The following is a 17,242-nucleotide window of genomic DNA, read 5'->3' as shown; positions in this document are numbered from 1 at the left end:
TGGTTTTTTGTCACCAAGCTGCATCCTGGAAATGAGGTCTTTAGGCTGCTTTTCCACCGTATCGACGTATTGCATACAAAGTCGGTTTTTGATCACTGTATATAGATTGGATTATTTAATTATGGCAAAGCACATGAGGGCTATCTGCCTAAAGGAAGGGATGCCTTCGTAGAGGACTTTCTAAGGGAAACTGGCTCGTATACACGTTACACATGGAGAAAACCACGAAAATGCCCATGCAGCCAGCCCGTTCGCGGGATTCGAACCTAAGACCGAACTACCAGTGTTCAGAGTCTTTACCGCTGGGCCACTGTATATAGAGCCTCGGCTGGAAGGTTAAGAATAATGTCTCTCATGGCCGCTAACTCCTCAAGTTGTAATGCAGAAACTATGTGATGGAATTCTGTGCAGTCCACTGTTACACCGGCCAATGTGAACTGGCTTTCCATCTGCAGGGATCAGATTTCCGGGTTTCCTAGCCAGAAAAGGAGCTTTAAACGCTACACATGCTGTATTTCCAGTGGCTTGATCTGTGCCATTATTTTCCATTTTAGGAAATGAATAGAATCTTTCAGAAGAGAAACTGACTAGTTGTATGTTTTAATGAGAAAAACTTCACTTAATCCTCATGCATTGTCGATGGAATACCATTTACAATTTTCAGTCCACATGCGTGCTATGACACCGGTGATCAGTTTTGTGTTTTTACTGTGTACACATTAGAATGCTTGATAGAACCTTATAAAGTAAGATTCAAATTATCTATATTCATATTTGAATTTATTTTACACAAGTTGCTTATGAAAGCCTGGAAATATAGCATTTCCTAACTCGAAGCAATAGGAGCTCTTAACAGCATACCTCCAAAGTCCAGAATGTCAGTGAACTCTGACACCTGTCTACTTCTCTCCTCGAGCAGCGTCACTACCTTTTCTCCTTTGTCTTCATCCAACGCACACCTTTCAAGAAATGTAGTCCGGTGATCGCTACAAAACATTTATTTTAACATAACATTATATCGCTAAATGTGTACACAGTTCATTTAATAATCCAAAGTTATAGTTTTCAATCATTTTACTAATACATTTTACAGCCATTTTACAATGGTATCTTAAGAGTGGAGACTGTCACCAACAGCAATGAAACTGCGTTCGAACCCTGCGGAAGGCATGGCTACTTGTAGCATCTACGGCAAAGCACGCGAGGGTTAATTGTCTAAGGGAAGAGATGCTTACGTTAAACTTTCTAAGAAAAACTAATTGGTATTTATGTTACACATGGGGGAAAACAAAGAAAGAAAAAAAACTAACCATGCAGCTTGCCCAAGATCGATTACAGATCAAACTTCCAGTATTCAGTAGTCTTACCCACTCGGCTGCTGGTGAAGATGCAGATGCCACTTGCATCTACTGAACATCTCCGATTAAAATTTATTGAATTGAAAAGTCTAAAAAAAAATGGGTTGTAAGAGAAGTAAGAGATTTTCGGAGTTTACGTTTCTAGATTCTGTCGATCAAGAACTGGGAACAGAACTATGCTGATAGCCTTTGTGAGCACTGCTATAATTGAAAAATCGAATCTTATTTAATTAAACTTTATAGATTCTTTTTATTCTGTTATTAAATAATGAAGAATATGTATATTCCCGGCCAAGTGGAAAAAAGGCAGTGTTTACAGTCATTAAATTTTGAGCACACAGTCTTCTACTCGAACATCTGTTATTGGCAGAAGTAATGCAGCTTTTCCCTTTACTTAGAAGTTTATGAAAATCAAACCAGTTGCCAGAGGTCTCCATAACAGCTGTACACTCAAATGCAAATCTTCTCTTGACCCAATATAGAGATAGAAATCTCCAATGATAAAATCAAGACATTATATTGATTCTCGATCTTGTTATAAGAATCCGTTTCAAATGCAACACTAATATCCTAAGCTGCTTAAACTGCATTGAGTGGCTGATTGTTAGTCTTGGATACCGTGTCTGCGCGCAGATATATTCTTTGCAATAAAAAAATGCTTCAGAATGATACTGAACAGCACATCGTTGATATATGGCGAATATTTATTGCAAAGAATATAGATATATTCTTTGCAATAAAAAAATGCTTCAGAATGATACTGAACAGCACATCGTTGATATATGGCGAACTAGCTGAAGCTGTTAAACAGGGTGCAGCAGAGATAACTCTCCACTTTTCCACTACCAATGGTCCGGCACTAGTAGTATGCCATGAAGAAGGTTATCAAACTGAGTAGCAGATGTTTTATCATTTCAGTAGCCACCATTGTGTGGAGCGGCAAGCATCGTGCTTTTGTGATAGAACGTGTATTTTAAAAATGGTGACCCTGTCATCACTTCACGGCAATTATCTTGTAGACACATTGGGTTGGATCAAAATGCCAAAGTTTCTGATAAGAAAACCATTTTGTGATGGGTCCGAAATTTCCGAACAGCAAGTTTCGCTTTAAAGCATAAATCTTCTGACAGACCTCGCAGCGTACGGACATCACAGCAAGTCGAAGCAATGAGATAAATCATTCTCCAATCTCCCCAATGCTCATTCCATACTGCTATGAGGATGCTACAGCTATGAGGATTTCTAATCAGAGTGTATGAAGAATTTTACACTTAGACCTGAAGTTCCATTCTCAAAAAATGATGGTCGTGCAGAAACCTAATGCTTGTGATTGGGCTAATTGCAATGCATCTTGTGAGGCTCTTCTACAAAATGTTCCATGACATTATTCTTCTCTCATATAATGAAGCTCAATTTTATTTGGTAGAGCGTAAGAACAAACAGAACTGGCTCCGATAAATCCAAGACAAATCCATGCAGGACATCTCCATAGTGAATGAGTTACTGTTTGGTATGCTGTTGAAGATTTTGAATGCTGTTGAAGGGCCATACTTGAGGAAAATAGCAAAGCAGTTAACATTAATATCTGCCTGTTTTGTGGATATGTTATGCAACTTGTGGCAGCCGAACCTATGTAAGCATAAGAATCTGGCTGTGTGGTTCTAACAAGATGGTGCCACAGCCAGAGCCAGAATATCGATGGACTTGCTGAAAGGAATGCTGTTCCAGAATGATACTACACAGCTCCAGAGTATGGAATGTCCAATCTCAGAAAGAAGTGACATTTCTTGCCAGCACATTCCTCAGATCTATCGCCTTGCGACTGAGAGGGGCATACAAAGTCACAAGGCTACAAGAATAGGCCATGAACAACTAAAGAACTAAAATCGTCAAGAAATTGTGGCAATACCGCAAGAAATGATTAGGAGGGTAATATCAAACTTCTGGCTAAGACTTCAGAACTGCATTGACGGTGGAGGTTGGCATTTGGATGATATTTTGAAAACAAAATGGAGGTGAATGTAAAAAATGGTTAATATTGTTCTTTCAAATCGCAATGAAATCGGAGTTATTTCTGCCACACATTTTACCATCATCGTTACCTGTTTCTTAGAGAAAATAACGATTCTGCACTCACCAAATACACATATACATGCCCATACTAAATAAATAAAAACATATTCTACTAATACAGTAAAAGTCCAGAAATCCGCAAAGATTGGGACCAGAGGTTGTGCAGATTTTAGAATTTTGCAGATTTCAGGACAGAAAAGATGAATCATAATATTCAGACTCAGTGTGGAAAATAAATAAGGCGTATTAGATACATTTAATTAAATTATTATACACATTATTGCAATAATTTATTACATGCATTAAATTATTATTACATATATAAATTGATTATATTATTTATTGTATTATATGTACACAGCATCCAGGTTTGCCGATTAAGCCTCATGCAAAGATTTCCGGTGTTAGAATCACTGTTGCAGTAAAATTTCAACAGCTTTTCTTTATTTTTCCGCATATCATACACAATCATGTCGCAATTCCATATGATTCAGCTTTAAACCGAGGAGTGGAACCTGCGTCCATCTTTTGCAGAATTTGCAATTTTTACATTACTGTAAACGCAACATGTTTACGTTTTTCAATGTTGCAAGCAGTAAAATCATGAGCATGTTTCTTATCTGTCACTGTATTAAAAAGGGCTGAAATTTAAAATATTCTTAATTTACCCACAAAATATCCGGATAAAAAAAAGGCAGCACTAAATAATCTCGTGAAATAACAAAGCTCAGAAAATACAACGTTAATCATGAACTTGAAAGAAGAGTTGAGCGAATCGTCTGCTTTTTTACCTCGATGCAGATTAGATGGAGAAAACTTTTATCATGATGTCAATAATTTGGTATTATTATTCAGTAATTATGACATCATTATTCGGTAATTATTTTTTCTTCGATATTTCGTACTCAATGTTGCAGTTTCCGGAACCTATAAACTGAATGTTTATATTTTGAGAGGCAACGCGGATTTCAGGAGTTGGCAGATTTTCGGTATTTGACTGTAATAAAATTTTGTTTAAAAACTTACTTTCGTTCGCATACATGCTCACATAACCAATGTGAGAATTTACAACACGCCAGCGAAAGACGTCTGCATTGCATAAATCAAATTATTAGAATTTCAGAACTTTAAAGTCATCCCATCGCACCATTTACCAAATGAATGATAATGAGAACTATTTGTTTGTTGGTCTATGCAATTTAGTTGTTAATAGCGATGTTCAGTGACAGATGCACTAGGTGAGGTCGATGGACTTTCTGACTACCAGCAGCGTAGCTAGAGGAGGGCAAATGGCAACATCTGTATCTGGGTGCAGAGGGACCCCAAACTGGTATTATGAAATTTTATTATTAAATATTTTCCATTCTTAGCAAGCAAAATGGGGTGCGAAATCTTCAGCTGTCTCCAGGCACTGAAAACCATAGCTATGACTCTGCTGACTACTCTGCTTCGGGTCAAGTTTGAATCTGCGACCTTTTGCACCGTAGCACAATGTAACCTTTTTATGTTATCATAGTCGATTGCGGTAAAAGATATCTTTTAGTGCATTTGACCCCATATCTTTTCTGGCCAACAGAATACGCCACAACGTCATTTCACAAAGCCCTCATTTGATAGATTCCACATTTGAAACAGCACATATAGCAGTGCAACCGAGCATGTACAGCTTGTGGATGTGGTTGAGTCGTGGGTCGGCAGTGAGTTGTTCGGCATTTGATAATGGGGTGAAGCGTGAACATCTAGTTGATGCATTCTTTGTGCATAGCTACCTGATAATCTACACCACTGTGATGCAGTTGATTATCTGCATGCGAAGGGAAGCTGCAAAGTAACCAATGATTTCCTTGCTCACGGGGCCGATCGGCAATGACATCACCTATTATATCAGCTCGATGTTAGGAAGCGATTCCCTGCTCTTCTGAATATTCTCCCACTCAGGCAACCAACGTTGAGGAGACGCTCATGTAGTCACGTGTAACCAAAGTATCAACTATACACACACAATCTAAGGGCAAACCAAACCCTCGGCTCAATGTCTAAGCTGCATTACTATGCCTGTTGTCTAGCAAATGAAGCTGTTCTGGGACGTTTTCTGTTACCTAAAAAACATGGCTTCAAATGTGCTAAGAAAGCTTTAGTCCGTATCATGTAGTGACTCTATAACTTTGGGCTGATCGCACGGGCTCGTCCCGGTGACGTATCTTTCAAGTGTCTGCCTTATCAACTAGGTAGGTTAGCACCTACCATGGTCTTAACGGGTGATGGGGAATCAGGATTCGATTCCGGAGAGGGAGCCTGAGAAGCGGCTACCACGTCCACGGAAGGAAGGCAGGCAGCAGGCACCCAAATTACCCACTCCCAGTACGTGGAGGTAGTGACGAAAAATAACAATACGAGACTCTTTTGAGACCCCGTAATTGGAATGAGTATACTCTAAATCCTTTAACGAGGATCAATTGAAAGGCAAGTCTGGTGCCAGCAGCCACGGTCATTCCAGGTCCAATAGCATATATTAAAGTTGTTGCAGTTAAATAGCTCGTAACGTGATTGACATAAATATTGCACTAAGATCCAAAGGGTACCAGGTGCGAGTTTGCCCGAAAACAAAGCAGCCAGCAAGACCATTGAACTTCACTGATGCCATCTGTTGGCATTCCACTTTTTTTTTTTTTTTTTTGTCCAGACATTTTTATATGGAATGAGCAGCAAATTCTGTACTAAAATACATAAGCACATGTAGAATGTCTATTTTGCAAGTACATTAAAATTGTTCTTAATATTTTAGTTCAAGGGTTATTGCCTGCATATTTCATGTTCATAGAAAATTAAAACTGTTGCATTACAATTCTGTACTGAATAATAACTAATTTGGTTAAATTTTAAAGCAATTTGCATGTAATTAAACTTCCTGACATTTTCACTCCCCTATTTTATCTGAAAGCAACAAAAAAGAGCTTTTAAAAATCTTGGCTTCAGATGTAGGTAGATACATCTTTATACACAATTTAGACATGTGGGAGGAGATTTTTTAGTAAATCCTGGGAAATGAAGTACCGTTTGGTATGTGAATTTCATTGTTATAACTTCTTATAATTAATATTGTTCCTACATTCACCATCCTACCAGTCTATCCCTCAGTCTCTGTCTATGCCTTTCTAGATTTTTATTCTTTTCAATTCAGTTTATCAGTCAGGATGAAAAAAATTAATTTTGGGTGTATATTATTCCTAAATTCATATTTATGGTACCTAAGCACAAAAGAATCATCTGCAATTAACATGAAATCAAAATTTATCAATCTGGCTGCAGATGTTATAATGCTAGAAGATAAGCAATTACACACAGTTTTTCTTTTGCTGAAAAATATAAAGTCAAAATAAGGTATCTAATGCTTGAATAAAATTTTTATTAATGAAAACAATATAATGATTGTGACTGGTTTGCATAAAATACTGAATTTTTATACTTAAAATCAATTACCTGAACCTAATCTCAATCCAAACAGTTTAGATTATTGAGTCTACTGTATACTGTTTACAGTTGTTTAACAGAGCTACCCACCGTGCTTCTTGGTAACATTTCAGTAATTCTCAATAGCAATAAAATTGCTAATAAAATTGTCTGCCTGAACAGAATCTTGAGTTCATAAACTAGCACACTACCCACTGAAAAATCAAGTTTAAAGACAATAATTTTTTACCTTTATAATATATGTTATGCATATTTAAGGCCTTAGTACATATGAAGTCAGAAAGATACATTAAAAAATACAAGTCAAAATTTATAGATATGAAATATTAGTGACAAAGGATGCAATGATTTAAACTTTGGAGAAAATTATTTTTTAAGCAAAGGCATGCAATACCTGTATGTGTCATGAATCACCTGCAAAGTTTCCAATTCCTAGACCTTAAGGATTTAAAACTTTATGATTTCAAACCTCCATTCCAGTCCTACATGGGGAATACTTGGTCACCAAATATTCCTGCATACTCATGCGTCTCAAATGCTACACACAAATTCTTAGGACTTGAAAGATTTTTTTTTTTCCAACAGGAAATCAAAACTGACAGTTACATTATAGTTATGTATTTTTCTCGAAAGCCATTGCATAAAAATAAATGGAAGAAACGAAATCATAATGTGGAAGATTAAAGCCACAGAGGCAGCCAAAAGGGACCAGCATACCGAGTCCTGCCAAAGTATAATAAATAATTTTGGTCTACATTATATTAAGAGACAACTGCAGAAATGTTATGAATAACATGATATACATTTCATAACAGAAAATTTAGCACTTCAGTTGAAAATTTTTACTCAGATTTTAAATGTTAAAATAATCAGAGCTTAGGTTATTTATTAAGAAGCTCCTACAAAAGGCAGAGCTAAAATCAGAAGTGCTACAGTCTAAAAAGGCCACCAAACAAAAGAGGAAAATAATAATTTAAATTAATGACACTTAAATGGTAAATTAAAACACAGGTAATCATCTTATTTGGAGCTCCAGCTGGGTGTATAATTTCAGCCAAAAACTGAAAAATACGGGCACTAGGCTCCAGTGGATTCCAGTTGAATTTAAGGGCCCTACAAATATTCCCTCAACATGCATTGAATTGCAAGCTACCAATGAATATTTATATAGTTACTGTCTAATGCAGATAAATCAGTCCAATATTCTTGAGTTGTAAATTAACAAGTATTTATTTTGCTTTAAAAAAAAATGTCTTCTTCTGAAGCCACTGGTAAAACACAAAAAATTTTTAGAACTACAGAATTACTTGGAAACGAGTCATACAAATTACATTCACATCTGAAGTTCAATAAATTGAGGAGGATAATAAATTTTATAAAGCACTGCAATAATTTCTCAGAGAAGATTTTATAAACAATATATCGCTTATTTTTATTCATATCTGCTTAACCAGGTACAAATATTTCCAGGTTTTAATGCATCTTCAACATGAGCCTAAACATTTTAAACAGATTTATCTAATATCATACACACACAAAAAAAAATTGCTTTTTGCCATAGTTTTAAAGGATCAACATTTGTTTCATAGCCAAATTATATTTTCTTACCTCTTTTGAATATTATGGTTAGGTGGCTAACAAATGGCACAGCATGCAAGATTTATCTAGTTTAGGTGAGATGCTTTTGTGGAATACTTTTTACGGTGAACTGACTTGTATTCACATTGCATATTAAGAAAACCAAAAAATGCCATGCATCAACTAGAAACCAAACTTTGAAGAAACAACCAATGAAACTTTCATGGTTTTGTTTATTTATGGTTTGTTATCACATGGTCACATGTGGGCTCCTTGAATCCCATGAAAATGTGGAAAAGCAAGCATTTTACGAAATAAAATATATACAAATTGTCCCAATATTTTAGGATTTGAAAATTGGTAATACGCTTCTGAGTTTAGGAATTTGTTCTTAGAAAATGTCAGCTCTGCTATACATTTCAAGTTTTGTTTTATAAAAGCTGAAATTATTCAACCGGAGTTGCTATAATCACACGCATTTGCTAAAATGTTTCAATAACAGTTTGATGAAATGCCAAAATCATAACTAAATGTATTAAATAGTTTGATTTGATTTGGATTCGGTTTATTGGATTATGACAAAGCACACTGGTTATCTGCCTTCAGTAAGAAAGGCCGTCGTGGATACTTTCTAAAGCAAACTGGCTTGTATTTATGTTACACTCAGGAAAAACCCTGAAAACAGCCATGCAGCCAACACCTTTGCCAGGCTTTAAACCCAAATGAAATTCATTGTTTAGCACCTTTATAAAGTGGCCACTGGTGGAGTTTTAATTTTTTTTAATCAACACAAAGAACTTATATTTTTACTTACATGACTAATAGCACTGAGAGAAACAGGTATTCTTGCATGCAAATCAATTTAAAATATCTAGTAGTACAGGAAGAGTTGAATCACTTTTAAAGCAGTATGATAAAAAAAAAATAAGACAAGAAAAATAATGTCTGCAACACATATATTATGCAAGGATTAATATTCAATATCAGTGAGCATCTAGCAGCACAGAAGATTGTAAATTGTACCGAAGAACGTGAGAAAGTGGCTTTAGCCTGTTGTCCTGGCCTATAAACTGATTTCCATGAAGGACACTAAAAATAAATTTTAAACTCATGTTATTTCAGAAATCAGTGATCTGCAGAGGAATTCAACAAAATTTGAGTTGAAATGTACACCAACATATACAAACACATCATTTACAGTCTCTAACAAGAATTTCTCAGTCTTGAAAAAAATGAATGGTTGATTATGATATTTAAAACACATAAGCCTACTTTTGTCACATGCTTTTGAAATTCGTCTTTTGTAGCCATAAAAATTCAAATTAATTCAAACTTCAGTGGCTAAATCATAAAACTGCTGAACACTGATTTGTTGTTTGACTTAGTCTTAAATTCTCACAAATCTGCATAGCTGTTTTCTAGACCGATTTCTTGATTTATTTTACTGTAAACCTGATTTAATTACTACTACACTATACAATACATTAAATTATTACTTCTCATATTCGCTTACTAATCATGTAGCAACTTCAGATGCTCTCTGGTGGATAAAAGAAAATGAAGTTCTGCTTTTCCAGAATGGTAACAAAAATTATATTTTAAAGATATTTGCAAATAAGTAATTGAATATTTCATGAAGTAGTAACTAACAATTTTCTCCCTTTTGAAGTTTAAATAAAATTATAGATATTGTCAAAAACAGTTCCGTTCATAAAATCAGTAACACGACAATTTTGAGTGTGGCATTGATTTATGCCAAGATCTCAATTGATTTCAAGGGCACACATGTACAGGTCCCTCTTCTTCAAGAACAAAGAAATCTGCAAGACTGGAAAACAGTGGGTGCAAGCATAGCCATATTTATACTCCACAGAAATGTGAACAAGAAGGTAGCACCATCTATCAGCAAAATTAGTAACAAAATTGAAAAATTATGTTAATAGGATTTTAAAAGCATCAGGGAGGATTGGATCAGACTTAAAGTCATTAACTAAACCAGATAAATCTTTGTGAATGCGAAAAGCTTCAAGATAATCCAATCCACCACAAGCATCATGCTTTACACATTCACGAAGATTTATCTTTAGTTAAGAACTTTAGATCCCAACCAGTCCTTCCTAATGTTTTTAAAATTCTATTAACTAAATTTTTGAATTTCGTTACTATTTTTGCTGATAGATGGTGCTACCTTCTTGTTCGCTTTACTGTGGAATATAAATATGACAACTGCACCCACCACTTTCCAGTCTTGCACATTTCTTTGTTTCTGAAGAAGAGTAACCTGTACATGTGTGCCTTCAAAATCAGATGAGATCTTGGTATAAATCTACACCAAACTCAATGCTGTGCCATTAATTTTGTGTTTCACTTGGTGTGCTTCTCTTCTATTTTCATGGTTTTGTTTATTTTGAAAAACCTAGTTTTCATTTCAAGAACTGTTATTAACTCAAATTTAATAAAGAGTGGAGGGAAACTACATCTCAGTTTGGAGTGTAGAATGGAGTAACAGTACGACAGTGCATGAATTTCAATTGGCAAAACTGAATGGACTTCGAAAGGAACATGACAGTTTCCAGGACAGCCCTTTAGAAGGTAAGTTAATATTTCATTTATCCTATTAAAGAAATAAATTTTAAACACGTTATAAGTTGATAAAATGCCGCCCGAACAGCGATTGACAGTAACTGCTGCTTTTCCCTAAATTAACTACTGAAACTGGCGAAATTGATATCAATGATATAACTAATATATGTGCATAAATGATTAGTGACTTTAATTGTTAAATTACTGAATATTAAAACAATGACAAAAATTGATACTCTGAAAAGGAAATGCAGCCACATAAGGGCTCCTGTTACACAAGTAACTGGTCAAATCAAAACTGAATTATTAAAACCAGAAGTGAATGCAGAGAAATTAGAAATTTCCCAGAACTCTTAAGTGAAAAATCAAACAAATTAATACAAATGCCAGAGCATAGAGGATCTAGACCAGAAATTAAACAGTGTTGATGAATATCAAGAAAAAATAACTATACTTAAATACAAAAGTAACAAAGTTGAAAGAAATTAATACAAAACAACTACAAAGCGTGTTTAAAAACACTGAACAAGTAAGTGAAAATATGATAGCACATGTAACAATTACCATTTAAAGTTATGATATATTCAATTAGTTGCATATAGCTTCAAATCCCATGTTAGAAAATATCTAACTCCTAATACATACTCTCAAATTTGTCTTCTTGCATATAAAGGCCCTGCATAACACTACAGGAAAGTTTTAACAATTTTTAGGGGAACATACTAATTAAAACAACAAATTACATTAACTAATTTAAAAAACATAAATTAACAATACAGATACATATTCAGAGGACTGTCACAAATATTTATCCATTAATTATAATGTAGCACTTCATCGTGCAAGCAATAAGCACTGCATCAGCCAATCAGCAAGAGGCACATATCACGTATTATGTTTTACATCATATCTTCTCTCTTGTCTCACAGTTTTTTTTTGGCCGGTGCCCTTGGAGGAAACAGACAGCTACACAATGTTCCTGGTAGGAGTCTCATCCTTATGTGTGAAATAAAATGTATTTTTATGTCATATGCTGTTCCACGTTGTTTCATTCAATAAATGGAGTCAGATCAATCAGTAGCATCCTTAATGTAACCAGTTTTAACACCCTTCATAGTTTTCAGGATAACTTTTATTTTCAAATGTTGTGAAAATTTTTATCAGTTCATTAAATTACATTTATGAATTCCTTTAACTCGAAAGCTAATTTTGTATCTGAAATTACTATTTTCTTTAAAAAAGCAGGGGGGAGAAGTTTTCAGAAAAATTTGATTACAATCAATAAATAAATAAATAAGGCTAATAAACCAGACAATACATTTGGGGAAAAAAGTGCCCTATTAGAGGCAAGAACAGCAACAAAAAGAGAAAAAAAGAGCAGAGGTAAGGGGAAATATGACTTATAACAAAATAAATTTAGGTCAAGGAAAAAAATTAACTTACTGAAATAACATGACTTGGACATCTAGATCCAAAATTAAATTGGGAATTTTCATAAGGAGCTATGTTATGAAAGGATATGAGTACTAAAACTAACAAAACAGTAATCAAGAATTACAAAGCTGAAAGAAAGAACAGAAGAGGGGATGATGTGATAGCATACAGTGAGGTGAATCAAAGCAAGAGCCCTACTAGACAAGCTATAAATATGCCAATGAGATCATGGAAAAACAATCCAATTATGTGTACAGTCAAAAGTCTTTAATCCGGACTTGTCAAGACTTCGGCGATTCCGGATAATCCGTTTTTTCCGGATTATAGATCATCAATTTAAATCTGGTAATATGGCGTGCAGAAATTACACAATTAAAAATATGAAATCATAATTTATGAAATAAAGAGCAATTATGATTCAAAGGGTATCAAAATTTATAAAAAAAAAGGCTTAATATTTATTTGTTTACTTTATTAAACATTTCTTTCAACGCGCGCATGCATAAAGCATACATTATGCATAGTCAAAATTAGAAAATTGCAACCAGAAAACTATTTGAAGTGTATTCATGATATTTATGACAACGAGGAATTTGACTTAAATCATATCAAAGATGGAGTACATCGAGATGAAATACGACATTTAGTAAGGAATTATAAGCCGAATAAAATAAAAACATCTGCCCTGAAGATAAGGATAGTGCTGACAGATCAACTTTCAGTTCATTGCGCGCCGCGACGTATACTTTAGCAACCCATTCGACAATACTGAATAGCTAAAGTATCAGCACATCTATACAACAATATTTAAACGAATGTATACAACAATATTTAAATGAATGTATACAACAATATTTAAATGAAAGCAGTGAGCATAAATATGCAGAATGAAGTAAGCTTTGTAAACAATTTTATAGTGCTAACTTAATTTTGATAGTAAACACTGATGTAAACAAATCATGTTTGCAAACACGCCCCAAAAGAACTTCATCTACATCAGTGTTTCTCAATTGGATTTACTCCATGGTCCGGTAAAATATTTCAGTACGTTCTCATGGACCGGTAAGTTAAATAATTCGACCCATTAGCACAATTTTTGAACAGATAGCTGGATATTTCATGGACTGGCAAATATTTCTTGCAGAACAGTGACAGTCCACGGACCATCGACTGTGGAACACCGATCTACATCACGCCCTTTATCTACTGGAGTATGTAATGTCCTGAAACATGATGCCTGTACCCATTACAATAAATAATGCCATAAAACATGCACCTGTACAACTATGTATGGCTATATATACCATGTAATATAATGCATTTTACTTGATCTAATTTAATGCCCGGCGGTGGCAGAACTTGCAATGTTGGCTGGAATCGCAATTTCATCATGACATGAGGACGCCTGAACGTGGTTGGTTTTCTAGTCAGTGTGTAGAGCTAATGTCTACTTACTTTGGGTAAATATTAGGTGGCCCCTTCACTTCTATGTAACATAACGTCACAAGCAGTGATCTAGATTTTAAGCACGAGGTGTACTCTTGTAAATAGTTCTCTTGAATAAAAGGTTTCAACCTTTATCCTTATTCTTATTGTTACTGAACATCATGTTGATTAGTGAGTTTGGTTTGGTTGGTGTATGTGAGTACGGCAAAGCCTCGAGGGCTATTTGCCTCAGGGCAGGGATGCCTTCGTGGTAGACTTTCTAAGAGAGCTGGCTCACATACAACTTACACATGGGGAAAAACCCATGCAGCCAGCCCGTCCACAAGATTCAAAACTCAGACTGAGCTACCAGTGTTCAGCAACTTTACCCCTTTGACTAGTGAGAAGTCACCAGTGATCTTACAGAAGATCATTGACAATTCGTATGCTCCTGTGAACGATTAGACCTTATAACTTCTTTCTTAGTTCCATTCTTGAAGCTAACATTCAAACATAAAAATTAAATAAAATTCCATGTTTTATTGGGGTTAGTTTCACAAAAAAAAATTCTACTGATTTCTACAAAGAAAAAAAATTTGAGCATTTGTTGAGATAAGCAGTATGCATAACAATTTACATACATTACATTATAAACGTGAAAAATTGTTTTGATTGGTAGAACGTATCTCATCCAAGACTTGATCATTTATTTTCGATTCGCAAAAATTTCAAGATATTGTAAAAATGGTGACCAGAGTACAATAACCTCAGTGAACAGTTTAACGAAGGAAATGCCAAGAAGCATCAGTGTGGATCAGGTCAGCTTGGAAGGAACACAACATTGCTGACAGAAGAGTAAAGTGTTTGGTTTTATGCAGGTCTGATATTCAAGTATTTGCCTTTACAATGGCACCACATCCCAGGCATACCAGTAGCTGAATTCAAAGCATCACAGCACAGGATGGATGATGTCAGTCAGGGATATGAACTGTCTCTAAGATCGGCAACAATGCTCATATATAAAGGTACTGAAGTTACATAAATATACTGATGTGCACTTACATTCAAGTGCTTCATTGATGGCATCGACTTCTTTAAGTACCAACTGACAAACATGATTGCTATGAATGAAACTGCAGTGTGTATGGGTCAAAGGTCTCAAACTACCACTGATCAGAGGGGTGCCTCTGTGTATACCTTCCATACATTTGTTATGAAATTTAACACATTAAATATATTTTGGTGATTCATCTTGATGGCGTGGCGTATTTAATTATGGCAAAGCACACTAGGGCTATCTGCCTAAGAGGAGGGATGCCTTTCGTGGAGGACTTTCTAAGGGAAACTAGCTCGTATACACGTTACACATGGGGAAAACCACGAAAATGCCCATGCAGCCAGCCCGTTCGTGGGATTCGAACCTCGGACCGAACTACCAGTGTTCAGCGACTTTACCGCTCGGCCGCTGGTGGGCTCATCTTGATGGAAAGAAAGCCTCCCTCTAATCATCTTTAAGGGAAAGAAAGAGGAAATCTTATGCGTTTCAGGTATTTATGTTCAAGACTGAAAAAGCTTGCTGCACACAAGCAGCAATAAGAAAGTGAGTTGATTTATTTCTACAAGTTGTTTTGTGAGGTAGTCAAAGAGGTATGCTTGTAAGGAATTTTACTAGCACTCTTAACATTGAAACTATGAAAAACTCTCTTGCAGAAAGAAGAATTGATCGAATAATGATTCCCACAGGAATGACTGCACATCTCCAGACTCTTCATATTGCAATAAAAGTAATTTAAAGATAATTTGTGTATGGAAATCAATAATTACATTGAAAATAGAATGGACAGAAATCAACGAAGAAAATTTGTGAAGCCTAAGCTACAAAAAGTCACTACTTGGGTGAAGAATGCATGGAATAAAATAACAGACAGTTGGGTTGCAATAGCTTATGAGCAAGTTACATGGACAAAAGCAGATCATTTGAGGAGAGCTCTAATGCTCAACATGAGATGCTAGGGCCAATGATTTTAGAGGAAATAAAGTAGCAAAAGATTCAGGGCAGAATTTGTGATTTGGAACTTTGTGATGATGTTCCAGAAGATGACGACATGACTGTATTAGAATAAATGATTTTGTTCATTTTTTAATGCGTCTTGAACCTGAATAAACATATTTCTTGAAACTGAAGATATGCATGTCTAGAACATGAACAAATGTTAATTATTGTGCATGAAAAATAAGACATCCTCTGAAAACAAGCCTTAGTGCATCTTCTGCAGCAAAAAATAATATAAGACCAAGTCTTATTTTTGAGGAAACATGGTACCATGGCCTATTGAATGTATTCGAAAGAAAAGCCTACAACTGTTAATGCAACACCAAAAACTGGCAACTTCAAAGGATTTCCTCAGAAATAAATTTGTTTTCTTAAAAATGGAACATTCAGTAAATACTTACATCGCACAACATCTGGAGGTAGTTCAGCAGGAGTATTTTCCCGTATAATCATCTCATTACGCCGCTGCTTCCCTATAAGATTAAAATGATTATCTCAGCATAGCAGTAAAATAAATACTTTTCTTATAAAGGGCAACATTAACTGCCCCCTCAAAATATTACTCTAAAAGTAAAATACATTTTGCCCCACCAATATCTTTCTAAACACACTTCTAATGGAGTACGGAAAATTTTAGAATTTTTCACTTAATACATTGAAAAGCTATGTTAACATATAAAAATACATAAATTTCTCTCCTTCCAGTCATACTTTCTGTACAGAGAAACAGTAGTATTGGTTGGAATTATTTTCAAGCTGCTCAGTGCTCAGTTAATTACTGCCTACAAACCACATATATTTAATTATAATTGAGTTTATTTAAGCCACTTACATACCATTTCCTATCTATGTACTATATATTTCATGCAGATTTAGTTAAGGGCTTTCTCTCATCTCATTTAGGAACAATTCCCTACAAGTGACTCCAGTTTCCCTATGTCTGTTTCCCAGTAATATAGAGAATCTAACAGCTGTCTTCTTTCCTGTGAGAACGTACAAAATATTCCTTACTTGAACATTCTTGTCTTGATTGTAGAGTATGTACTTTCATATTAAATCTCACTTAATATATCTAAATGTCTAACAAATTATTGACTAGGCACTAGAATTCTATTAATATCAGAATTATCCTTATAATCACCACTATCATGACTAAGTTCATTGTATTTATACAAAGTTTATCACCATAGTGCATCTTCATTTTCACATAACTATATTTGAGTATAACTTTTACAAATGCAAAATATAATGCAAATAACAATGATTT

General features: G+C 34.9%; 1 protein-coding gene across 13 annotated transcripts in view; it reads right to left on the bottom strand.

The window, feature by feature from the left end:
* LOC118188269 (uncharacterized) overlaps window positions 1–17,242 on the bottom strand; it is a 282,549-nt gene that overhangs the window by 41,393 nt on the left and 223,914 nt on the right. For all 13 annotated transcript variants that reach the window (XM_085809316.1, XM_085809319.1, XM_085809315.1 and 10 more), the window contains one exon: window positions 16,377–16,448. In XM_085809316.1, coding sequence (XP_085665442.1) covers window positions 16,377–16,448 — 72 coding nt within the window. The remainder of the gene's footprint in view (window positions 1–16,376; window positions 16,449–17,242) is intronic.

Source organism: Stegodyphus dumicola, chromosome X2 (genome assembly GCF_044657685.1).
Source record: "Stegodyphus dumicola isolate Sdum_Otavi_A_Nest chromosome X2, ASM4465768v1".
Taxonomy (NCBI): Eukaryota; Metazoa; Arthropoda; class Arachnida; order Araneae; family Eresidae; genus Stegodyphus; species Stegodyphus dumicola.
Note: the sequence above shows the minus strand (reverse complement) of the source record. Positions and strands in the feature narration are given on the sequence as shown.